This window comes from Glandiceps talaboti, chromosome 1, assembly GCF_964340395.1.
Source record: "Glandiceps talaboti chromosome 1, keGlaTala1.1, whole genome shotgun sequence".
Classification (NCBI taxonomy): domain Eukaryota; kingdom Metazoa; phylum Hemichordata; class Enteropneusta; family Spengelidae; genus Glandiceps; species Glandiceps talaboti.
This window is the reverse complement of record NC_135549.1, coordinates 33,823,686-33,851,562: the sequence shown is the minus strand read 5'-3', so window position 1 is coordinate 33,851,562 and position 27,877 is coordinate 33,823,686. Positions and strand designations below refer to the sequence as shown.

General features: G+C 36.5%; 2 protein-coding genes across 3 annotated transcripts in view; one reads left to right on the top strand and one right to left on the bottom strand.

Annotated features, from left to right (window-relative positions):
• The window catches only part of LOC144453665 (protein UXT-like), a 46,362-nt gene extending 34,984 nt beyond the window's left edge, over positions 1-11,378 (bottom strand). For both annotated transcript variants that reach the window (XM_078144997.1, XM_078145005.1), the window contains exons 1-2: positions 11,160-11,378; positions 558-639 (exon numbers count right to left, since the gene is read on the bottom strand). In XM_078144997.1, coding sequence (XP_078001123.1) covers positions 558-639; positions 11,160-11,242 — 165 coding nt within the window. In that variant the 5' untranslated portion in view covers positions 11,243-11,378. The remainder of the gene's footprint in view (positions 1-557; positions 640-11,159) is intronic.
• A 222-nt stretch (positions 11,379-11,600) lies between these two features.
• LOC144437519 (ER membrane protein complex subunit 3-like) lies at positions 11,601-27,877 on the top strand. The gene is made up of 7 exons (XM_078126464.1): positions 11,601-11,760; positions 14,922-14,979; positions 17,529-17,622; positions 20,884-20,988; positions 22,095-22,256; positions 22,687-22,769; positions 26,860-27,877. The coding sequence occupies exons 1-7, from the start codon at positions 11,612-11,614 to the stop codon at positions 26,977-26,979; spliced, it is 771 nt and encodes a 256-aa protein (XP_077982590.1). The 5' UTR covers positions 11,601-11,611; the 3' UTR covers positions 26,980-27,877.

Below are 27,877 nucleotides of genomic sequence, written 5' to 3'. Positions count from 1 at the left end.
ACATCAAGGTGGTCTTGTACCTTGCTGTGGGACAATGCCCCATGTGAATCAGCGGAAATAGATATTCATGGTTGAATTATGAATATTCACGATATTTTACATTGAAGGGAGTAAGCACCTAGGTGCCATTAATATTCATTGTTCAACCATGAATAATTATGGCTCAAGCAAAGATATATGTACTCTATAAAGGTACAAGATCAACCTGATGTTTCCCTGAAATTGTAAGTCATTGTGCATGTGCATGTAGAATACATATAGGTGATGTAAAATCATGAAACAACTGAAACAACTCTCCAAAACTCAATATGTATCAATATGTCTCTAATATATTTCCTGTGCCAGAGTGTTATTCCCCTTTAATACCAAAGATACAATATGTTGCCACACTGATCAGTTAATTGGTTGGATGACGGATGCATGAGGGCTCCTTATCACTGCATACAAACTTTACTTACAGACTAACAACTATATAGCAGAAATAGCAGAAAGGGCCAGATTCTTGATATGAGCTGCATTATAATGTGATTAAAAGTAATAAAAATGCATGTACTCACCTGCATTCTTTCTATGACAGTTCTCAGTTGGAGGTATTCTGCTATTTGATTGTAAATTTGATCCCTGGAGTCAAGCACTTTTCTATGATAACAGACAAAAATAATAAGTTATATGTAACAGTTAATTAATGTACACAACATGTACATTAGCTAACCCAGATATTTTCACCACTAGAAAAAAAATGTGATATTACATGTAGTCTACAGCTAGTTCTCTAAACACTGGTACATTGTGTACATGTGTCTATCGTGTAAAAAAGTGAGATCGTGCAGCACAATTGACATATTAAAATAGCGCCAATGGCATTGTAGCACACGCATACTCTACAATTTTTAAAAATGTTTTTCCATATGATGATCCATGCTGGGTATAGGTGTTCATTTGCTGAATGATTATCCATACATTATTGAAAGTTTATTCATTTGTCTATTTATCCCTGTTACCTTTTTTTTTTTTTTTAAATATTAAATTTTTGTGCTGGGAATTCCTCCCAGCGATTTTCTTTTATGCAGACAAATACACACAAACAAACACAAATTCTACAGAGATCCATTCAGGTTTGGGACTATGTGACAGGGCTATGTAGCACGCTCTACCGGGTATATCACGTTGCTGTGGAACTGTCAAGGCTTTCCCAGTCAGTCCACAGGCTATCCCAGAGTCACCCAGGCCCGGCAACATAGCACCTGCGGGCTCTGTGTGAGTAACCGCCCCCGACTTTACGAGTCATTACTCCAGGATTCCCCCCAAATTCGCACATGTCTACCCATCGAGTCTGTAGAACACTCATCCTGGGTTTGGGTCGGTCACAGAAAAATCCCCTGTTTCCAGTGGGATTCGAACCTGTGACCTCCCGACTGCTAATCCTGTGTGCTAACCACTACGCTACAGGGAGCCGGTCTCTCATTTGTCTATTGATCCCTGTTATCTTTGCAATATATGTGATCAGTTGGCTGTTGCTATGGGCGTGATCTTGTTGCTAGGCACATTTGCATACATTTTTGAATGTTTATTCATTCGTCTATAAATCCGTGTTATCTTTGCAATATATGTGATCATTTAGCTGTTGCTATGGGCATGGTAGGCACATTTGCATACATTTTTGAATGTTTATTCATTTGTCTGTTATCTTTGCAAAATATGTGATTATTTGGCTGTTGCTATGGGCGTGGTCTTGTTGCTAGGCATATATCCATACATTTTTTGAATGTTTCTTCAATTATCTATTCGTCCCCATGGTTATCTTTGTGAAATACACCATCAATTAGCTGTTGCTATGGGCATCGTGTTGTTGCGAGGCAAATTTACATGTACATACATTTTTGGAATGTTCATTCAATTATCTATTAATCCCTGTTGTTATCTTTGCAATATACATGTATCTTATCATTTGGCTGTTGCTATGGGCGTGGTCTTGTTGCTATGCATATTTGCATACATTTTTTGAATGCTTATTCATTTGTCTATCAATTCCTGTTGTTATCTTTGTAATATATGTGATGACTTGGCTGTTGCTATGGGCGTGGTCTTGTTGCTAGGAAAATTTACATACGTTTTTCTTGAGTTGCTTATTGTGATCATGGAGGTCTTGATATGACTCTATTTGTCTTTCCCCATAAAATGTGTGACTTCTTATTCTTTGTACAAACTCGGTTTTTTTTTAATGCCTAAGGATTATGCATTTATATGAACCTGTTTTAATCAGTGTCTAAGATTTAATTCAGCTGTGCTAAAAACAGCCCTAGGTTGCCAAGCAACCTTAAACAGATGATAATCTTTATGCCATTGACACTGACATGTGAAGTAGCCCATAAAAGATTTAATGATTTCATTGCATCAATAAAACAAGAATCTTTCATTTCCAGGATGAAATCAAAGCATTTTTTTATACAACATTTTCAAATGTAACGTGCACATTTCTGATGCTATCATTTTCATTTGAACAATTTCCCAACTAGACACCCAAGGTAATGGACCCACCAAATATCATGGCAATTGGTTCAGCGGTTTTTGACTTTAAGTTGTTTAGACACACACACACACACACACACACACACACAGACAGACGCCAGGCGATCCCTATATAGCACTACTGAACCTCAGTTCAGTTGTGCTAAAAATAGAATAAAAAATGTGTGTTTTGTCCAATTACCAGATCGACCATAATTTAAGCCGCTGACCCTAAATAATTTTTTAACATTTTAAAACAAAAGGATGAGAAATTATTGGTCTTGACCTTCATGCACATCTGTTTTCTTTCAGTGATGCCTGTACAAAGTATCATAGAAGGGGTACCGACATTTGTTTGATTTTGGGTTGAAGCAATATTTTGAAGAAAATCTGCAGAACAACACTTCTAGAAAATTCTCACCAAGTTTCAGTCTCACTGACCAAGTATTTTTTTAGATAAACTTTTCGACCAAAATTCACACTTTTACACCTAATTTGCATATCACTGATGAGATCATTACATACTTAATATTTCTTCATCTATACATCCCCAGATACATTCCCATTAAATTTCAGCCCAATTTGCTTTGTAGTTTTGGAATTAAAGATTTTTGACCAAAAAGACACATTTTTAGCCCTAATTTGCATATTACTAATGGAATCATCATGTCATGAACAAATTTTATCTAAACACCCCTAAGAATGTTCCCACCAAATTTCAGACCACTCTGCTCAGTAGTTTTGGAGTTTAAGTACCTCTGATGCAATCATTTTGCTTTGACTCAAGTTTGAGTAATGTCCCAACTAGACACCAAAAGTAATCTCGCCACCAAATACCAAGGCAATCGGTCTGGTGGTTTTTGAGTTTAAGTCATCCATCCATCCACACACACACACACACACATACACACACACACACACACACAGACTGAGAGACAGAGGGACAGACACTGCACCATGCCTATAGCACTACTAAAGATGTAGTGTGCAGCATGATCAATATTTTTGAAAATAGAACGCATATTACTAAGGCCAAATAAAACAAGCGACCTATTCGTCAGAATAGCTCTGCTGGTTTTTTTTATTTATTATTTTGGTAACATGTAAAAGTGGTCCAGTTGTTCAGCTCTTCACTATGCATTTTGTTTTAGCGATGTAATAAAGTGGTTGGTGGTTTCATATAATGTCTCACTATAAAACGCATTTCACACAGAAAGTTGGTAAAATATTGTACTTTTATATTATAGTCACCATTTTACAAAAAATCTAATGTTATGAAAAGTACACAAAATCTCCCAAAAATAATGACTGGGAAATGCACCAAAAAAAAAAGGATTTTTTGAGGTTGGCTATAAATAATTCCAGTGTCTTACAGCTTTAACCCTGGAAAATTTTAATGATGAATGAAATAAACTAGGGATCTAAAATAATTTTGAGGCAATTCGAATTTCAATTTTCTAACAAATTTACCAAAACCACCGTCCATAATTGTCAACAACAGTCAACTTGTAGTAGACATAACATAACATCGTCCGATATTTTAATTTAATAGTCTATGGACCTGCTTGCAGATGGTGCACATATTTCGTTAGTCCTGCTTGCATAAGGAACAAGTCACCTCTTCGGTGTTCAGGTAGACTGTCGACAGTCATTTGTGCCTTTTTACTACGTTCTAAAACTAAAGTCGTTGCCTAGCTCCGATCCAGAGCAATACTGTAATCGCGTACTGATCAGCGAGTGCCTTCGGCACTCGCAGTTCGTGCCTTTGGCAATCGCAGTTCATATCAGTATGCATTAGTATTCAGTGCTACGGAGCGAGACAACGATTTTGATTTAGATGAAACATAGCAAAAAAGGCACGAACGATTTAGTCGAGTGTTCAAAGCTCATTGTGACGATATGGCAGATACATCGTGTAAATCGGAATTGTAAACCTACTAATCTTGGCAAAAATAAATATTTCGCTAATCATAACTGAAAAGGTCTTGTCTGAAAATTTTTCAATCTCAATAATAGATATGCAAAGAGCTAGCGTCTTCCAATGGTACGTCATATGCGACAAGTGAAAGGTACTAGGTCATCTACCATCTCCTGAACATTACTGGGACAAGCCATTAGCCAAGCAAGTGGACTTGTTATCAAAGAGTACCAATATTTACACATGTGATGATGGGCTCTTACATAACACAAGTAAACAGCTGTAAAACCTCTATTCGGCCGTCTGCATGGACTGCAATTGAGGCAAACCTTATCTCCGTCTTATATCAGTTGTTATCAATATATTAGGCTATTATAAGTAACGCTACAAACAGCTTTAGAGATGCAAACAACTTTTATGACACCTGTTTTCGCCAGGCAAGCCCACGGGTTTGTTGCACTTGGACCGCTAATGGTTTGTGACTGTCATGATAACTGTCCCTCACTTTTGAGCTGCCAGATTTATCGACTAAAATAAACCATTATTAGGTAGAAGACATCACAAAATACTATTATTAACTTTTATCATTTGTTATTGAAAAGTCACAATGTTTCACCGTCAAAATGATTTTTAAAAAGCAACAAGACATCATATCACCAGCTTTAAACAAAAAATTAAAACAAAAGTCTGGACTGCATCTCATGACTACTTTTTTCCATATATGGTAAGGCTCCATTAGTGAAAGAACTTTAACCTCGACTAGTCGACTGTACTTAGTTTTTACACTACAATACCACATTGGCAATTTTGACGTGGCAATTTTGCCACCAATATTGATCGTACAAAATCAAAACTCCATAAATGAACCACAAAGTACTTTCCATTTCAAAATGAGGTAATTTTAGAATGAGTGCTATCATTTTTATTGACGACTGACTGTCAAAAATCTTCCCCTACAGTGACAGCATAGACTTTCAGGCTAGGCAACTTCATGACTTTGTCGATCGAGAGCATCTACTGGAATGAACCATTTTGTAGAAGGGGTGCAGAATTTGGATTTGCAGTCTGCAACCCTGTTTTGAACAAACACTTGTCATTTGGGGCACAATGCATAGAATTAAGACTATAGGACATACATGTATTACATTGCTTGTTTGACGTTAATGGTGTCTTTTGAAAAGTGGCAGTTTACTTAAAGTCCATGGCAACAACCAAATAATAATAATAATAATAATATTTACTTTTCTATACAGTAAATCCATAAAATGCTCTACACGGTTCACAAATCTAAAAAAAGAAAAAGCGCTTGACACTAAAACAACTCTTGATACATTTTAAAAGCTTTGCGGAAAAGATGCGTTTTTAAACTTTTCTTAAAACAATCAACGGTATTACACATTCTAATACCAGCCGGTAAATCATTCCATAACCGCGGAGCAACATGGCTGAAGGCCCATTTGTAGACGAAAGATGACCTCGTAAACGGAACCTCAAGCAAGCCCGAATCTGAAGAACGCAAACGACGTGTAGTATTTCTGGGTGTTAAAAGATGAACAATGTACATAGGCGCAAGACCATGAAGTGCGTTAAAAAGCAGTAGTAAAACTTTGAATTCAATTCTACACTCGATTGGGAGCCAGTGAAGTGATCTTAAAACAGGAGATATATGATCATACTTGCGGCAGCCAGACAATAGGCGAGCCGCGCTATTTTGAACTACTGGTACAGTAGTTTCCGTAATAACACAAAGGAAGCCCAAGAAACAGTACATTACAATAGTCTAACTTAGAAATGATCATGTATATTGCAAAGATAACATCAGGAATTCATAGACAAATGAATAAACATTCAATAATGTATGGATAATCATTCAGCAAATGAACACCTATACCCAGCATGGATCATCATATGGGAAAACATCGTGTGCAGATATGTCTAGCAATATGATCATGCCCATAGCAACAGCCAGATGATCGTGTATGTTGCAAAGATAACAACAGGGTTGGATAGGCAACTGGATAATCATTCACCAAAGAACGCCTACATTATGTACTGTGTTAGTACTGGGTTTCAAAAACCCCTGTGACTAAAAGAGTGTTATTTTCATTAGCCACAGATAAAAATTATTAGCCACAGATTTTCCACCGCAGAAAAAACTATTGTATTGGGTATTGCATTTATTGTATATAAACTCTGACTGTAGGCCATATTTCATTAAATTATGTTCAATATTAAACATTGTCATTCAACACAGCAGCACTCATTCTTTCATTGAAAACTTAAACATACACTGTGTTCAACCTAAATTCGTTATGTTTTTTCTCGGACATGTACATAGACATTTGTTCATTATAAGTACTGTATATATAAATGTGGATGGATTAAAAGCATTACTAGTACATTGTATTGTAAACAAGCTAATCGAAATAGCTCTTCAAAAATGTCTGATCAACTTGCAGACTAAACTATTTGGCAAAAGCATAGGAATGATCAGACATATTCCCTACTTTCTCATCTGTGCCATTAAAATGGCCTTCGCCTTACCGCTTAGATGTAGGCTCAGGCTATATGTAAAAGTGTAGCAACACAGATTGAATACAATAAATACAAAATGTTTCAATGAATGTAACAAGTAAGCTTAGTGTTGCTGATCACTACATTCAATTCACATATTAAAGTCATGATGCAGATTTTGATTCTACAGTTTTGTACAAATGAACATGTTTTCTGTCACATCACTAATAGTTTTTGGTTGTCGTTTCCTTGCTGACATGGTGTACATGTTCGTGCCTGTGTCCGCATATTACATACATGTATCTGAAAATTGCTGTTGTTGACATTCACTTCACTAGAGAATACCACAATATCCAAAATATCTTGAATTTTTCATGAATGTGATTCAATATTTGTTAGTGGCATCAGACAATGGTTTAAATAATATTGATCATGCAGTGTTTCATAAGTCTGTATTTTGCCCGTTTCTCCTTTCCCAACATTTGCTGCGATATAATATAACTTTACAAAGTTCAACATTAACCACAAAACATGAAGAGAGAATGTGAGTTATGTACAGTATATTTGCAGAGGATCCTGGGAAATTTATTTACAAGTTAGGCACATGTGGCCAGTAATAAACACCACTCAGAGGTCAAAGGTTGTAACTTCTGACTTCCTGCTTTACAGTTATGACCGGTTCATCGCCAGTGCGTAGGCCTGGCTTAGTGTTAGGACACTTTATATATAATAACTTACTGACAAGATTCAAAATTGTAACTTCGACAATGCTTCCCTTCATTTTTGCTTTAGGATTTCTGGTTGTAGAATCATCATTATAATAGTTGTAGGTTGATTTCTAAGCAAATTTCTGGACACATCCTTTTGTGTCATACAACATACAAAATGCACTGAAATTCTTGTTTTAACTTTATAAAGAAGGCAAATTAGCATCCTAAAATATCTTCAGTATGATTGTACTTCTTTTGAAAACAATGCGTAGTACGATTGTATGTTTTGCTTTCTGTGGTACTGAGAGTCGATTATTTTCATTTTGATACATGTACATCTTTATCAATGTAAAACGATGCAACACTATAAATGTGAAGACAGGTCGCGATCGTGCTTTGAAAGAAGATGGTGATAATACTACGTGTCACACAGTGCGAATGGTAATGAACCCAATCAAAAGGAAATGAAATAAACCAAGTACAAAGTTTTCAAGAGGGATACGTATCAGACAAAACTTTCTGCTATGACGAATGTGCTCTACATTCGCTAAGATTTGGAAAGGTCATAGAATGTACTGTGATGACACACAATACTCTGAACTATCAACATAGGGAATGTTCAAAAGGGTAACATACCGGTAGCGTTCATACTGACATAGCCATGGAAAATCTTTCTTCCGTAAATGAACGTAGTAAACGAATGGCAAAACACTCTTGGGCATGGTGAAAACACAGAGTTTCATTACTCATCAATCAGACTAACCATGAGTTTAATTTTTAACCAGGATTTTTGAACCCAATAGACCTTGGTTGTCGCAACGATAAATGATAGTATGTAACAAACTCACCCGCGTCAATATTTTCTAAATTCTAGCAATGACCACTGTTTTGTTCTCCATACAAATTACTTGTACATGGTTGTCGGGGCAATTTCTTTGGTGTTATCTCATCTAACATAGCACTGAAGGTACCATGATGCCAAAATCTACAAAGACTCACTAACTATAGACATGTACAGTCCACGGATGCATTTCAAAAATAACACTGCAGAATGCTATTTGATCAATCTGTGTTTACACAGAAATCGGGAAATTCTGCAAAAGTGGGCAATGTGTAACAACATGATTTTTACGCAACACATCCGTTCCTTGGAAATCACTTGGTTTTAAACATGAACCTATAATTATATAAATGTATGGTTTAAAGTGGTCCTGAAAAATAAACCCAAATGGTACTTGACCCACTTTCTCTTTAGATAAATCAGTTTGCAGCCAAAATTTACACAATACTGGGTGTCTCTGTGGATCAGTTATGGTGAAAATGATTTACCATCGTGCTCAAAATGATTATTACATCCGCTCATGTTTGTCAGAGATGAACAGCTGCTACATACACATGTAGAGCTCGATGCCAGTGGACGTAAAGGAAGCCATGGGGTGCGTACAGTAGTCAAAACGTTTTGTCATTGTCTGGCCAAGGCGCCCTGGCCCTGCGCCGAACTGTATCTTGCATGTTGCGCATGAAAAACAAAAGATGGCGGCACATTCAAACAGAAGATTGTCGCATTTTGTGTACATTCAGCACTCATCATTGAAAAGACGATGCACATAGTTAAATCACACCTTTGCAGTACTGTCAGGATGCTAGAATGCCTAAAAAAGGCCTGTTATTTATGCATACACTATTTTTACACTAACGAAGTGATCTTTGACCTGTGACCTGACCCCAAATTTATCTTGCATCGCTCAATGTACGTGAAATCAACCGTACAATTATCCCGACGGGTATTCGTATTTCTAAATACCGTTGCCAATTGTAAATAACCAATTCCATGAACTTTTTTGCAGTGCTGAATCAAAACTAATGTTCACTAAGTAATCCTACACAAAAACTCAAGTTCGCCGATGAAGTGAGAATTCGTGGCCGCCATCTTGGCTTTTGGTGAGTCACCTCACTCTTCCGCCTTCCTTCGTCCCGGGTCGCCCATGAAAAACTACGACAATTAGTCGTTCGGGAACAAAACGTTTTGAAATGTCCGCGGGCGCTTTGTCGACCGAACGCGCCCCTGGCGTCACGAGCATGAGTTTTCCCAACATTCTTTGTGGCAAAAGTTCCCAAAATGGCGGCACACAGTGAAGCTCAACATGGCAGAATTTTGACATTTCAAAGTCACATAACTTTAATAGCTCGCGCAGCGGCAGCGAAGCTGCCGCGAAGCGGCTCAATGACTAGTACGCATGCACGTCGTATATACTATGCAAAAAAATTTGGTGGTTCTCCCAATGATGCATTACGGCGCACACTGACTTCGCATGCGCCTTCCATATACTACGTGCATTCTCCACGCGCTACCGTATCATCGTATATCATAGGCGACATCACCATGCATTGCAATATTGTAACAGTAGGCCTGTTGGCATGATTATCGTAACATTGTAACGAGTATCGAGGCATCACTGTACCTCAAGGAGAAATTGTTACACTATTTGGAAATTTGATGCACGGCTGTACGCGATACGGACCACTGATGACATAGCTCAGTTTAATTTCCGGGTTGTGGAAGTGTGGTTTTTGACATTTATATTGTCGATAATTGGGGTTTTTTTACATGTTTTAAAAAGAATATCTACTTTCCTATGTTTGTTGGTACGGTATCCAGTCAAAACGGCCCCAACGTCAAAACGGCCCCGCCTTTCAAAGGTCAAAACGGCCCCACCTTTAATGGTCAAAACGGCCCCAATGGCCCCGCCTTTAATGGGCATAAAATGTAGACTTTTGACCCCCTAATTTTGAGACAGTTGTAGAGTTTGCGCCTGTGTTTCAAACTGACCGCGGTACGTACATGTGTACCCAACTTCAGGTCGAGTGCCCCCTGGATACAAGTACTACGTACGGTTCTACGCGTAGCTGTACACACAGTTCTTCTCGTGATTGTTACGGGAACCAAACAATCGGTACTTGTCAATCTCCCATTAAAGGCGGGGCCGTTTTGACCTTTTAAAGGCGGGGCCGTTTTGACGTTGGGGCCGTTTTGACCGGTAACCGTTGGAACAGTAACATTCCTATCCTAAATCATCCAGTTGAATTGTCCAAAGACCAACGTACGTTGGTGGCGGTGGAGGGTCTATGATAAGTTGGCTGATTGAAAATGAACAATATTAATCTAATGGCTATGATGGTTTTTGAAACCAACAACTGCATAGAGTGTTGACTTGCTTTACTTCTCGTCCATGTCAGAGAATTAGTTGTCATTCAATAAAATAAATTTTGATGGTCAATACCCCTGGAAAATGACCCAAATCAAGTGTATCAACCCTGGCCCAGGCAGCCGGTCACAAATGAATCTACCCTGCGCGAGCTTATGGGCTTTGCCTAGTTATGATATTACGTTTCATTTTCATGATTTTATTTCTAAAATTCACATACATATAAGTTAAACACACAAAGTTTAGCTATCTAAAAGTGCAAATGTATTTGATTGGGCCTTCCCCTTTAAAGTTTAAGCTTACCTCAAGTCTTCCCTGAGTATCTCGTTTAGAAATAACTCATATTCCAAGACTTTTTTCGGAATGTCGGGACGTTCCGAGGTCATTATGAACGATTCGTGTAGCAGCTACCTAACATATTACTTTAATTAATGTGGTGAGTTAACGTTGCACGTCGCCGAACAATTTCATCACATGCAGTGTTGAAACTCGCAGGCGCTGGCCCAACATCTACATCTCTATCGCTAACTTGTCAGGGTCACAGGTTAGAGTTCACAGAAACATGATAGAAATTACGTGGTGCGAGAGATACGATCATAATAGTTTCCAATTTTATATGATTTTGATCCTTTCTGTACCCAAATGTTATCTACAGTATTTTGTATATAAAGTATATTTAATCAACTTGTTGGACATTAAAATACAATTCTCGTTCTGCACTTTTATCGCGAGACTTCGAAGAACGAAACTCCAACATGGCGGAGCTCTTGCTTGATCCAAACATCAGATTCTGGGTTGTTTTACCCATAGTTTGTATAACCTTCTTTGTTGGAATCATTAGGCATTACGTTAGTATACTTCTGCAGTCGGACAAGAAAGTAGATTTACAGCAGGTGTCTGATAGGTGAGTGTTTTCATCCCATCGATGTGTACATGTAAATTGTATTAAAATGTACAGTGTTTTACTAGTACATACGTACTAACATAGCACAAGTGTGCATCGCGTCGCAATGTGGACAACGAGGAAATATTTGGTTGTTCAGTAGTAACTTGACAGTGATTCCCCAAAACAACAACATATTGCGTAGATGCTGCATGCAGTACTGTGGTGGTTTCGCTTCGTCGCTCGCGGTCCTCCGCTTGTTTTTCTTTGTCAACCCAGTAAGAAAATAAACAGTAAAACCACAGGGGTTTGAAATTGGCCATATTTGTTTACAAATAGTTGTTTTTGTCTATTGTTTACGTTATTTCTTTCTTTATAAAATTAGTTTTTATTAGTTTCCTTTCTTATTTTTAGCTATTTGAAAATATCTTTTCCCTACAAGATGCCATGTATTAAAGTGATGATTTGAAAATCTGGTGTCTTTTTGTCTAAATCAATTTTATCTTGTTCTATTTCTTGGTTTAACCATAGACAATGCTGTCTATGGTTTAACAAACCACCTTTACTGTATGATGACTGACGACCTTATTAATTATTTACAAGTTACTTCTACTGAGTGCCCTCAACCGATGACCCTTCCTTGCCCCCACTCACCATGAAAGAAACACAGGGGAAGAAGCTCACGCTGATCCATGTTCGATGTGCCCCGTATAATACCTGGTTACTTGATATGCAAAATGAATATTCATCTATTTACATGGGTGTGTGTTCGCTGACCAGTGATTACGAAAAAATGATAACTCTTGTTGACGATGTCTGCGTGTCTGCGACTGAACCCTCTTGGCTTCGTAAGACTCAGTAGTGGTGAGACAAGGAAATCAGGGAAGATTTCTACTGAGAGAACTATAAAGGTGATCTGACATACTTCCGGGACACCACAGCGCCGACAGTCCACTGCACAGGCAGTTGTCGCATGTCGGTACAAATCACCTGTTCCAACTCCTTGCAATTATGATCGATTACATTGTATTTCCTCATTTTAAAATATAGACTGGATATTTTTCATCCTGTTTGTCAACATGTTTATTTCCAGTTTATCTCCTTGCTCATTACATCGTAGGAAGCAGTCAGTCATTGGATTACCTAGGTGTTAACAGCTCATTACAATAATGTATAACTGTAAATAAACAGGTAGTTGTCGGTACACATCACCCGTTCCAACTCCTTGCGATTATTTCCTCATTTTGAAATATAGACTGGATATTTTTAAAGCAAATGTGGCTAAACATTCATGGATTAGAAAGATAATGAATGTCTGATTGAGATTTCATTAGCAGATTTTGTATTTCACCAACATACATGTACATTTTGTATGGGGCACATCGAACGTGGATCAGCGTGAGCTTCTTCCCCTGTGTTTCTTTTATGGTGAGTGGGGGCAAGGAAGGGTCGTCGGTTGAGGGCACTCAGTAGAACTAACTCATAAATAATAAATAAGGTCGTCAGTCATCATACAGTAAAGGTGGTTTATTAAACCAAGAAATAGAACAAGTTAAAATTGATTTAGACAAAAAGACACCAGATTTTTCAAATCATCACTTTATTACATGGCACATTGTAGGGAAAAAAGTAAACAAATAAAAACTAATTTTGTAATGTAAAGAAAGAACGTAAACAATAGACAAAAACTATTATTTGTAAACAAATATGACCAATTTCAAGCCCCTATGGTAAAACGAGCAATGTTGGGTCCACACACAAAATAAAATATTAAAAAGAATACAAAACGTATTGTAAATGTAATTATTGCAGGTGCATACATGTACTGAATTCTCAATATCGAGCTTGAGGTATCATGCAATTTCTGAAAACCAAATGTCCCTTACAGATGTTATCATTTCCCCATCAATTTTTTATAAAATTATTAATTCATACGATTGAAATTTGATTCAAATTTCAATCGTATGAATTAATAATTCTATTTTAAAAAAACATTCTGATAGCATGATATTTCATTCCATATTTCAATGCCGAACTACATGTATTTATAAATGTACAATATACATATACGGTGTATGTACTGCAAATTTGAGCATACAATGATCTACATGTACATGTATTTTGCTCGACGATTTAACCCCGTGAGATTTCTCAGTTTCACTTCACTTCACTTTGAAGAAAACATACTACCTGTTGTAAAATGACCTGGGCTAAGAGAAAGGCTAAGCATGTCACATGCATACATATACAATGTACATTGTACATCATTCGATTTTGTTATTAACTTCAACATCGATGAAGCCGTGTAACGTAACATCTGTCCATCCAATGATATGCGACTATACATATGTATCACTGAACATGTAACCTTGTTTGTGTTCAGAAATTTATTGCAATGTACTTTCGACTATTGTTGGTTTTCTGGCTCGTTTTCCATGCGTATGCAACTAAAGTAGTAAAATGTAATCAAAACACATCATGCTACAAGTTACTGCATAGTTAATAACTATGAAAATTCACAAAATTTGTCCATAATTTTAATGTTTACTGAATCAGTGATGAAGTAAAATGACAGTCAAAATTTCAAGGTAATTTTTATCTTCAATAATTCAGTTTTAGTCATTGTTGATGATCTCAGGGATTATGATTTATACATGACATAAATATAATTTACAAAACTGGCCCATATACAATGTATTTTCCCAATATAAACTTCATCCCATGTCTTTCTCATGTTGACTGTTTATGTGTAAACATGTTTTTCATCAAAGAACATTTGACTTTATGTATATTTCTGTATGTAGAAAATATGTCACTTGGATAAGTCATGATCCACTTTGTCATTAATCGATAAAAATATTGTTATTTCTTTTGGAAAATTTACAGGAATTTCCACTTCTCAGAGAGCCTTATACACATGTACATAATAATGTTTGCCATGTTGTATTTAATGATTCAAACTCTAAATGTATGATTTCAACATGAATGCATGTAGCCATGATAAACATGCACAGACCAATGTCCAAGCTGTGCATGTATATTTTTGTATAGCCCTGAAGTGCTGGCAATAATTGCTCCAGATACAAATGTAGATTCAATGTTAGAAATTTGGAATGTGATATATACTGTAAAGTATTGTAGCATATATCTAACATGTCCTCAATATTTTGTCTTTTTCTCAGCCAAGCTTTGATGAGAAGTCGTCTTTTGAGAGAGAATGGAAAGTATCTACCTAAAGAGGTCTGTACAAATGTATATACATGTATATATGAACAAATTTGATACCCAACACATGTACAATGTACAAAACAGTGTGCCCTCTAACAGTAGCCAAATTTTGTTGTGAGTGAAAATGAGAAAAACTGGCATTTCTTGTGAGTCACCACACAGCAAAAGATAGGAGAACACCAAATTTTGGTGCATCACTAGAAATTGTGTGTGCCAGTGGCACGTCAAATTGGCTTGGAGGGTACACTGGTACACAGTACAGTACATGTACATGTACATACATGTATGCATCCGTCTGTCTGTTCACCCTCATACATGTACATTGTATATCTGATTTCAACCAAAACTGGCAAAATGTACCATATCATACATGTACAATGTGAGACATGGTTTTTGTGCCTGAATCAAAATATAGCCAAATGGTACAAATGTAACTATATTTGTTGTAAACTTCTATAATTCACATTATGACCTGGGGTGATCGCACAATGTCACACAAGCCCGAATTCTAATGAACACAATTGTGTTTGTTTAAAAAGCACCTCCAGATGTATAAAAAAAAAACACACCAGTAAACTGGCGAGAATTCGAACTTTGATGAGAGTAAAGATTTTGATGGAGGTACATGTACATGTAAAGTGTAGTATCACAGTATTGATTTATAGTAGTAAAATGTAAAATAAGAAGACAATGAAGCAGAGATTACCGGTAGTGTGAGTATATATATATATATATTTAGGCAAACAAATTGGTTGATATTTTCAAAGTTTGAAGTTTGCCATAATATAACAGCCAAATGTGTAATTTTTTTGACACCAACATCTTGCAATTGCATAGTGTTGATTGTTAATAACTACATTTGTATAACCAGAAAATATGACCACCTTTTACTGGAATTCTTCAAAACCTCCTTTTGCTTCCAATATCTGAGTGGGTTTAATTCAAGGTACAATGTACATAACATGAATTGTAAACACAGGAGAGGAGATCATTGGCTGTCATCAAATTACATTGGCATGTCACTATCATACAGCAGTTAACAGGAAAGCTCAGAAAATTGTCAATGACCATACATGTACATGTATGCATCCCTTACACAACTCTTTTGATATTAAAGCTCCCATCTGGATGCCATTACAGAATGCCTCTTGCATGGAAAAACCTCTTCAAAGAATTGTTCGTTCCAACAGCTGTGTCTATTTTAAACTCATTGTAAAGAGAATTGTAAACTCACAGAATGTACATGTATATTGTACTTGTGTAAATTGTTTTGTAAATTGTATTTTTAGGCTAAAGACAAATTTCCGCATTCATATACAGATAATAGAGTTATCAAATTGAATTGAATTGAATATACATTGTACATGTACAAAATGTACATGTACTTCTGATCACATACATGTATACATTTAAAGTACATGACACAGCTCCACCATACATATCCCAGTTTCTGAAGTTTTATGAACCCAGCCATAATCTACGCTCTAAGTCCAAGCTGCTTGTCAAAATTAATCCGGTAAAATCATCATATGGGAAATGGGCTTTCTCCAATGCTGCAACAGTCTCCCTCTTGATATCAGAGAGTGCGATGAACTATCGTCTTTTACAACTAAAGTTAAGACTCACCTTTTAGAAAAGCATTTTTGTGACTTTTATTAGTGACTTAACAAAGCCAATCAGTCACATGGTCTGGTGGCCATCTTGGATTCAATATTCAAATACCTTTCATTTGCATAATAATCAATAAAAAATCTGTTAAGTTTTTGGACCATGTCGCCAAGATGCCACCAAATTTCAAGCCAATCGGCCTTGTCTTTGAGAAGATTTTTTTTTGTGTTTTCCCAGAGACCACGCCCCCACATTAATTAGTTACATGTCTAATTCCAGGCTAACTAGTAATACATTCTATTCTATCTAAAAATCATGTAGATTATCGATGACAATTTGTATGTAGCAGCCGGTAAACTTACTTCCGATTTTCCGTCAAGCTTAGAGCTCCAAACTTACACATCCCGAGCGAATATGATTAAAATGACGAAACAAAAGTCACTTTCAAACAAAGTTGACCTACGTTTTAAAGCTCAATACATTGATACTTTTGAAAAGAAAAGATCTAGACGTACAGGTGGAATAGGTATCCAGAGTGGTGGCTTGGTGTAGACTTTATGAATGTACACTAAACATTAGTGCTGCTTACATTTGTACATTGATGTTTATCGTCATAAAGTATGAACGCATGTGTTCCAATGCAATGTAGTGAATATTCGAACATTCATGATGGTGTGGTGGATGGACAAAGAAACCACACTACGCTTGCTCAATTTCTTTCATTGAATTTTCCTTTCTCACACAAAGCTACACCAAAGTCTGCCATGACTAAAGCTTTGATCTTAACCTTCCTTCTTAATGACAAACTTAAATTGCAGAAGACAGACATATAGTCCCTAACTGATTAGTGTATGACATTGTACATGTACAACAACCAGCTTATGACTACAATGTATGTACATTGATATTTTATGGAGTCTTGTTAAACTCTGATTTCTTTTGTTTTCTTGAAGTCATACATCATGAGGAAGTATTACTTTAATGACAAGGACAAGGGTTTTTTCATGACACAAAAGAGACAGGGTAATGTCAAGAATCCAATGACAGGTATGTGTTATGTTATTCATTAATTTTTTAATTGAATTAAAATAGTGAGACACCTTGTGTGTGTGAGCAATAAACTTTCCGCTGGGGATGGTATACCACTCTGTTTTGACCAGTGAATGAAATATATGCACAAGTGATAGCAAGTGCATATATTGAGTTCCCTGGTCAAAACCGAGTGGTCCATGTATTCCCCAGGGGGTGGTTTATCGCTAGTATTATATTATACCAGTACATGTAAAAAAAATCGGAAACAAGATAAGAACTAAGGGTTTCTAGATTCATTTGCCCAGCCCCCTGAATAATTTGCATAACAATAACGCTTTCAAGCCAGCTGATCTGACAAATGCTTCGACCATGAGTGTCATCACTGGATTTATTTTATCTGCTACTCATTTCTAGGGATAATCTATACATTGATTGGCTCATTAAAAGTATACAGTTATGAATAAACAGCCTGTTTGACTCAAGGTATAAACTTGAAGTGGTTTATTGAATACAGCATGCTTCGTGCCCGGCCAGCTTCACAACTCGGTGGAGTGAGAAGATACAAAAATGTAGACATGGCAGCAGGTTGATATTTACAATGTATTTACTGGAAGTTACATCAGTAGATTTTCTGGTTTGGGGGTTTCCCTCTCGGATTGATGACTGATACTGTAGGACAGGATCCCAGACAAATTTCTATTTAGATTGATGGCAAGTCGGTCAGTGTAAGCTCTTACACTTGCTTTATTTTTATGACAAGACACACTCACTTGTTTCCACTCCATCTCCAGTTGCCAGCCGAGGCTGGAAGTAGAACCGATCGTGTGCATGCCTTGACCTTAGTAGGCGATGACTTGTACAAATACACGATAACTCAGCTGCTTTTGAAATTTTCTTCATATTTTCTCATAAACTATTGTCTCATTGAGAAAATCCTCCTGTGAAAATTCACAGAGATCACTATCAATCACTGCGGACTACAACATTCGTAGATGAACAGTAAACACGAAAATTTGAACGTGTGCCAACCGTGCGTTATCACTCATTTTAGATCTAGACCAATCAGATCTCTCAATTTGCGCCATCAATAAATATATTGGTATAATATAATATACCACACTGATCACAATAGTATGTTTCCAAGGTTTTGCATTCCCATGAGAGGGGACAGAAATCTAGTAAAACTTCATAGATTTCATACTTTGCAATAACTTTGATCGGGAACTTTATAAAATACATGTACATTGTACTTTGGACATTTTGTAGATTTTTGTATGTGTGATTGCTTCCTTTAACAACCAGTTTTAAACTGAATGCCTTCCGTAAGGGTATAGTCTTGCAATTTCAGGATTTATGCATGAAATTTAGCTCTATATCTGTGATTTTTCAATAAAAGTTAGTTGTCAAAAATGTTGTTCAAATGCCCACCTCCTATTCTCAGCACAGGAAAGCTTGCCATCCTCGACTTCACTCAGCTTTCATGATCCCCTACATACCCGGGATATGCACACCCGTTTCCACGGCAAATAATAAATGAAATTCAAACCCACATAACATTGCTGCAGCTATAATTACTCATCAGAAAGTTTACATATACAAATGTATTTGTACTTCATGGTAAGCATCATAACAGCTAGTTTAACAACTTTAATACAGTAAAGTGATACGGTATTATTGCCCTACTTCGTCACTGGGTATTAAAAGTGTATTACATTCCTATTTCGACCGACAGATGTACCATCTGCTCCAAATCCTATAAGTTTCTGCTGCACTAACACAACTATCGGCATGTGCGTGTTGAACTTCCTTCTGTCTCACCACGAGTTTACAAGTCAGTTTGTCTACTCGTCACATACATGTATAGACTATTTCACAACCTTCAAACACTACAGGAAAATTGTCAAGATTTTGTTGAGTGGCGTGCCCTCACTGTACAATAATTATATAGAGGTCAAGGTATAGGTCACCATTATTGATACATTGTTCCAAAATGTTCTTCGTAGGCTTGGTCTATTTTCCATATTTTGACCACATACATTTCGGTATAAATTATAGATTATTACACTTGATAAATATGTGAGAGTGTATTTATATCCTGAGATACAGAGCTAGATAAATGATTATGTACCGTACAAGCCTTGCAACAAACAGCAGTGGTTTGTTATCTGGGGAAATCGGAAAGAACACAGTAAAAATGAGATGGTTCGAAGTCAATATAATACTTCCTAAACTTCTAATTGAAAATCTAAAAAGATACGATTTCTCTATATTCATCTGCGCATTAGTTTGTGAAATTTGAAAATGATATGTCCATATTTGACAAAATTGAAACGATGATAAATATTTCACCTGTTTGTGAACTCCGCACCCATTGTAAACCTACATGTATTTTAAGGCCAAGAAAAAAAAAAGAATTGTTTTCTGGTCAGTTTGCATTACTTAAATACCCCGCCTCGATCATGTTTTTTTTCATGTTTGTCCAGCCAGTGCAGAGTGCAGATCCAAGGGAAACACAATATAACTCTCCCTACATCAATTGCTACTTCAGGGAACTAATCATGAACAATTAACAAACAAATTCGCTTCGCCACACCACTTTAGACAACATTTCCTGACCAGAAACAACAGCTTTCATTTGTGTGGCCACCGCGTCTAATTACTGAAATATGCCAATAAATTATTAAAACTAAAAGCTAAATCGATAATCTTTTCAAGACAGTTGCCCTTTGGTATCGCAAATGTATGTACCAAGTAAAAATTGAAGTTATTTATGAATTTGAAGCATGTAATTTCGAGATATAGCCTAATTACAGAAAGCCATTAATTACTTAATTTGCTCATTAATATTAATGGAATGTTTACCAAAACCTAATCAGTTCTTGCCATTACCCTACGGAACACGTTCAGAAAATTTTGTTTGAATTGAGCCAGTCATTTCATAGAAAATGGTGATACAGACACACACACAGACATTTCAACCCCTAATAAAAACACAAAGGTAGCAATGCAGTTTTGTATTCTATTGTATCTTGGGATGGATACACATGTAGATACATGTAACACAACACTGAGGCAGTTTGCATACATTGTACATGTACAAATGTACATGTAGCTGCACTACCTTGGTATTTTTGTACTTGACTATGGATACATATAGTATGTGGTGAACTGTTACAATCGTTGCATATACACATGTTATATGATGATATTGTTTTTGTCGCTGTGATACCACAAGCACCAAGAACATATGTTGTACTCATATATTCCTTTTCTCAGACCCTTCAATGATGACAGACATGTTGAAAGGAAATGTTACCAACATTTTACCTATGATTATGATTGGTGGATGGATTAATTGGACTTTTTCTGGATTTATCACAAGTAAGTACACATGTACAAATGTACATTTAGTGTGGTTGGTGACATTTTTGGTGTGTTATTAGACCAGTGTTTTCTCCAGGTTTTCAGGACAGAGGGGGATTGTCCCCCCATGCGTAAAATTTGGGGGGATTTAGTTCAAAATGGGGGGGGGGGGGGGGGGGGGGACAGAATAATTTCATTTTTTAATCTGTATGTGAATGATAATGATTGTAATTTAATTAAAACACAAGTTAGCAACACTTTTAGGTAATCATACATAGTATTACATTAATTTTATTACAATCATTCATGTATGTTTTTAACTCAAAATGTTTATAAAAATAGCCCCGCACCACAAAAGTGAAATCCAAAAATCCTCCTTTCCCATTAAATATGCAAATTTGTTTGTATTTACTATTGACATCAGGGGACAGTACTTATTGATTTTATGATAAATAGTTTACTATTTGTCTGTCAATTTTTACATTTAATTTCAAATGTTAACCATTATATTTATCATAAAACTAAATTTCACATGCTTTTTTACCAAAAACGTGTTTTATACCAATTTCCCAAATTTTATGGTTGAGTTAGCGACCATACATTCAAGTACATTAAACTTGTTGATAAGACTGCATCCCATATGTGCCTAATTATATGGAATTTGAAACGTGCATTCCAAAGATATAGCTTAATTACTGAAGATCATTAATTATTCAAATTACTCATTAAAAGTAAAAGGCTATGTCAACAAACTTGTGCGCATTGTTATGGTTGGTATATGCACCAAATTCTATGAAATTTGAAGTTTGCATTCTTAAGATAAAGTGGAAATAATTAATTATTTGAATTATTCATTGTTAGCATGGACTAGCATACGGATTAACATTTTTAAAAACTGTACAGTTGTACTACAACGCCATTGGTGGTATTTTTAATGGGAGTTTTATGAATGAAATCTATCTACAAAATACAATCAATGTTGTCAAACTACATGTAGTTAAAAAAGGCGATTTGTACAATTTTCCCATCCAGCTCTGTAATTCACTGGGAATAAGCAGTACATTTTGTATGTCACATCTAGACAATTATGCAATATTCAAACAATTTTTTCATTCGCATTACAGCAAAAGTACCATTTCCTCTAACAATTCGATTCAAACCTATGCTTCAAAGAGGTATTGAATTGGCATCACTTGACGCGTCTTGGGTTAGTTCTGCCAGTTGGTATTTCCTGAATGTATTTGGACTTCGTAGTATGTATACTCTTATCCTTGGAGAAAATAATGGTAAGTACGGTTTTGTACTTTTTGTAACACTACATGTGTATGGTGGGATAGTGTAAAAATACATGTACATGTGGCCCTCACTGAAACACTGAAAATCAATGTGTACACACATTAAAATGTCCAATGTAGTTCTGTGTGAAGATCTTCAAAATACAAAATTAATGTAATAGTATGAGACATTTGCCTGTCCCAAAATCATCCAAACACCATTTTTACACTATTTGAAATTGCAATTGTAAACTGATCTTGTTGGGAACAAAACAACTACTCATAACATGTTGACATCTTTACAAAATCTGTGGTTGCAGAAATAATTAAATGTTACATGTTGCTTCCCATAGCAACAGCCAACTACAGGTGTGCTACAGAGCCATTGGCAGTATTTTTTATAATATCTAGTGATAATTCACCTCTTGTTTTGCTATTCTAGCTGCTGACCAAGCCCGTATTATGCAAGAACAGATGTCAGGTTCTGCCATGGCTATGCCCCCGGATCCTTCAAAAGCATTTAAGGTTAGATTAATCACATTTCCTGTTAACCTGTCAACTTCAAAATGTGAAATCATGATGTCTGCAATGCTTTCTTCTACAATACACATACCATTGAACCACACACACTTCTTTCTCCTATCATATCAGTGATCCACACTATTCTTTTTCCCTAGCATATAATAATAATAATAATATTTATATTCATAATGCACCTGTTCTCCGGAGAGTTCCAAGTGCTAACAAAGGACCAATTACAAACTGTAGGACAATTGGAATAATGGCAATGACAATAATAAGGAAAGTGTCAGATGGAAAAGAGTAAAGTGCTCTAAGTGAAAGAGGTGAGTTTGAATAGCACAGCAGAATGATGACTTGGAATGCTGATGAGGAAATTGTGGAAAGATTGTTCCAGATTGAGGGACCAGTGTAAGAGAAGGATCGCACCCCAAATTTCCTAGTAACAAAAGGTATTTTCAATGTACGTGTGTCTGAAGAAGACCAATGTTGTCTGGGAAAGCATACAGATGAAGATAATGAGAAGATTGGGACCAGTCACCTGCATCAAGTTATAGCAGACTGAGGAAATTTTGTATTGTACAATCTTCAACCAATTTAAAGAGTGTAGAAATAATAGTTGGTATGGTCTGATCTTGTGGCTCTGTATATAAGGTACAGCTGCATTCTGAACACGGTATACATGTAGCGTGTTAATAAAACGACAACCAGAACGAAGACAAATGCAGTAATCCAATCAACAAAGTACAAATAGACAGATAGAGTCTGGGTTGCCTGTAGTGTAAGAAATCTCTGAAAAAGAATAAAAATGGCATATCGAAGAGATCTTGTGGAGGTGGAGATATGGTGCCTTGCAGATATTCTGAACATGCTCTGCCATATTCAAATTACAGTTGAGAGCAACGCAACGTTCTTCACACTAGAGGAAAAAGTACATTGTATACATCCACATTGCCAACATGGATATAAGTGGGAGAGACTTTTCCACAGCTGCAGGTGATATCACAAGCAAATATGTAGTTTTACTCTAATTTTATTAGAGGCCCAAGCCTATGGCTTTGGACCAGGCCCCTATTGGTGTTGTTACGGTTTTTTAGCACAACTGAACAGAGGTTCAGTAGTGCTATAGGCATCGCCCCGCGTCTGTCTGTCTGTCTGTCTGTCTGTCTGTGTGTGTGTGTAAACAACTTAAAATCAAAAAATGCTGGACCGATTGCTTTGATATTCAGTGGTCATGTTACTTCTGGTGTCTAGTTGGGAAATTGTTCAAATGAAATTGATTGCATCAGAGATGTGGGTTTTGGGTCAAAAAATGTGATTTTGGTCAAAAAACTTAAACTCAGAAACTAATTGGCAGATTGATGCGAAATTTGGTGGGAACATTCTTAAGGGAGCGTAAAGTAAGATTTGTTCATGACATGATGATTCCATCAGTAATAAGCAAATTAGGGCTAAAAATGTGTCTTTTTGGTTAAAAACTATAATTCCAAAACTACTGAGCAGATTGGGCTGAAATTTAATGGGAATTCATCTAGGGATGTATGGACAAAGAAATATTAAGCATACAATGATTCCATGAGTGATATGCAAATAAGTGTCAGAATGTTCATTTTTGGTCAAAATTTTTTTGATCAGCCAAATAATCACGTATATTTCAAAGATAACAACAGGAATAGGAAAACAAATGAATAAACATTCAAAATATGTATGCAAATGTGCCTAGCAACAAGACTACGCCCATAGCAACAGCCAAATGATCACATATATTGTGAATATAATATCAGGAATTCGTACAGAAGTGAACAAAAACATACACAAATGTATGCAAGTATATCTAACAACATGACCACACCCATATCAACAGCCAAATGGTAGCATATATCGTAAAGATAGCAACATCATACCACAGTGGACCACACACTTCTTTCTCCTATCATACCATTGGACCACACACTTCTTTCTCCTATCATACCATTGGACCACACACTTCTTTCTCCTATCATACCATTGGACCACACACTTCTTTCTCCTATCATACCATTGGACCACACACTTCTTTCTCCTATCATACCATTGGACTACACACTTCTTTCTCGTATGAAACCATTGGACTACACACTTCTTTCTCCTATCATACCATTGGACCACACACTTCTTTCTCTTATCATACCATTGGACCACACACTTCTTTCTCTTATCATACCATTGGACCACACACTTCTTTCTCCTATCATACCATTGGACCACACACTTCTTTCTCCTATCATACCATTGGACCACACACTTCTTTCACCTATCATACCATTAGACCACACACTTCTTTCTCCTATCAAACCATTGGACAACACACTTCTTTCTCCTATCAAACCATTGGACTACACACTTCTTTCTCTTATCATACCATTGGACTACACACTTCTTTCTCCTATCAAACCATTGGACCACACACTTCTTTCTCCTATCAAACCATTGGACTACACACTTCTTTCTCCTATCAAACCATTGGACCACACACTTCTTTCTCCTATCAAACCATTGGACTACACACTTCTTTCTCTTATCAAACCATTGGACCACACACTTCTTTCTCTTATCATACCATTGGACCACACACTTCTTTCTCCTATCAAACCATTGGACTACACAATTCTTTCTCCTACCAAACCATTGGACCACACACTTCTTTCTCCTATCATACTATTGGACTACACACTTCTTTCTCCTATCAAACCATTGGACTACACACTTCTTTCTCCTATCAAACCATTGGACTACACACTTCTTTCTCCTATCAAACCATTGGACCACACACTTCTTTCTCCTATCATACCATTGGACCACACACTTCTTTCTCCTATCAAACCATTGGACCACACACTTCTTTCTCTTATCATACCATTGGACCACACACTTCTTTCTCCGATCAAACCATTGGACCACACACTTCTTTCCCCTATCATACCATTGGACTACACACTTCTTTCTCTTATCAAACCATTGGACTACACACTTCTTTCTCCTATCAAACCATTGGACTACACACTTCTTTCTCTTATCATACCATTGGACTACACACTTCTTTCTCTTATCAAACCATTGGACTACACACTTCTTTCTCCTATCAAACCATTGGACTACACACTTCTTTCTCCTATCAAACCATTGGACTACACACTTCTTTCTCCTATCATACCATTGGACCACACACTTCTTTCTCCTATCAAACCATTGGACTACACACTTCTTTCTCCTATCATACCATTGGACCACACACTTCTTTCTCCTATCAAACCATTGGACCACACACTTCTTTCTCCTATCATACCATTGGACTACACACTTCTTTCTCTTATCAAACCATTGGACCACACACTTCTTTCTCCTATCATACCATTGGACCACACACTTCTTTCTCCTATCAAACCATTGGACCACACACTTCTTTCTCTTATCATACCATTGGACCACACACTTCTTTCTCCTATCAAACCATTGGACCACACACTTCTTTCTCCTATCAAACCATTGGACCACACACTTCTTTCTCCTATCAAACCATTGGACCACACACTTCTTTCTCCTATCATACCATTGGACCACACACTTCTTTCTCCTATCATACCATTGGACCACACACTTCTTTCTCCTATCATACCATTGGACCACACACTTCTTTCTCCTATCATACCATTGGACCACACACTTCTTTCTCCTATCAAACCATTAGACCACACACTTCTTTCTCTTATCATACCATTGGACTACACACTTCTTTCTCCTATCAAACCATTGGACCACACACTTCTTTCTCCTATCATACCATTGGACCACACACTTCTTTCTCTTATCATACCATTGGACCACACACTTCTTTCTCCTATCATACCATTGGACCACACACTTCTTTCTCCTATCATACCATTGGACCACACACTTCTTTCTCTTATCATTCATTGGACAGCATAGTGCTTTCCCTTATATATTTTCAAGAATATATCATTGAAAAGTTGGACATTTTTAATTTTATTAATCATTGTGACCATCTCTCAAAGTGTGAATCTACTGATTTACTGCTATTATTCTGTTTAATATTCAGGCTGAATGGGAAGCCCTCCAAATCACTGATCATGACTGGTCATTACAAAATGTAGAAGAGGAATTACTTGCTAACACTCCTGCTCCTGAGGACATCTATGTGAAAGACAAATTTGTGTAATAATCTCATTGGCACAAGTGAATGATTTTGTACTAGTGCACTTTGTTCTAGAGATTAATTGTTTGAGTATTTGTATTTGACATGGATTTGTTTATATTGAAAGTTATAACCAAGAGAAGAAAATAAATATTACTTAACATCGTGATTTATGTTATCAATATTTTTATAGTTAGTGTATTGCATACAGTTATTTATTTGATTGTTTGTAGCTGAACACAACAGTTCACTAAATTTCTAGAGTTAGTTAGTGATGAAATCCTGTGATGAAAATATTAAATACACATAAGAACTCAAAGTACAAAGAACGTCTACTAGTAGATGTATGGAAATATGTAGCATTGAATGTACACAGATGTGAAAGTTTTATTTTATAATATTTCTAAAACTTGTGTAACTCTTCATGCTATGCATCAAATTGCAGTTTGATCTAAAAATTTGGAAAAAAGCAGCTGTGATGAGAAAAAACATTGCCTTTAAAAAGTTGGCAGACTTCACACCTTGTATTGTGCAATGTGTACAACATCACACTAGGATGGTATGAGAATACATGCTACACATGTAACATGTACATGTATGTATATTTGCATGTAGAATGTCAAATTTTGTATTTAAACCAAAGTTAATGTATGTCTATTGATTTGTACATAGCCAGGATTGAGGGAGCCAGGAATATGTGTAAATTTTGTTGTGCACATTTCCATGGATTTATACCCATTATGCCTTGTATGCCAGAATTAATTTACTGCAAAGATAGCAGTATGAGAAGAAAGGCTAAACATGCAAAGATGCATGCAAATGTGCAAGTCTCTTCACTGTTTCTGGGATGGGCTCATCCAAGATCTTGTCGACAACAGTCTGGAGAGACCCTGAGTGCTCTTCCAATGACATTTCTGCAACC

What these genes read in the sequence shown, in the direction of transcription:
- LOC144437519 (XM_078126464.1), top strand. Translation starts at nt 11,612, where the DNA reads ATGGCGGAGCTCTTGCTTGATCCAAACATCAGATTCTGGGTTGTTTTA. An exon ending in TGTCAAGAATCCAATGACAG is followed by an intron (nt 17,623 to 20,883) that starts GTATGTGTTATG and finishes TCCTTTTCTCAG; the next exon opens with ACCCTTCAATGATGACAGAC. An exon ending in ATCCTTCAAAAGCATTTAAG is followed by an intron (nt 22,770 to 26,859) that starts GTTAGATTAATC and finishes TTTAATATTCAG; the next exon opens with GCTGAATGGGAAGCCCTCCA.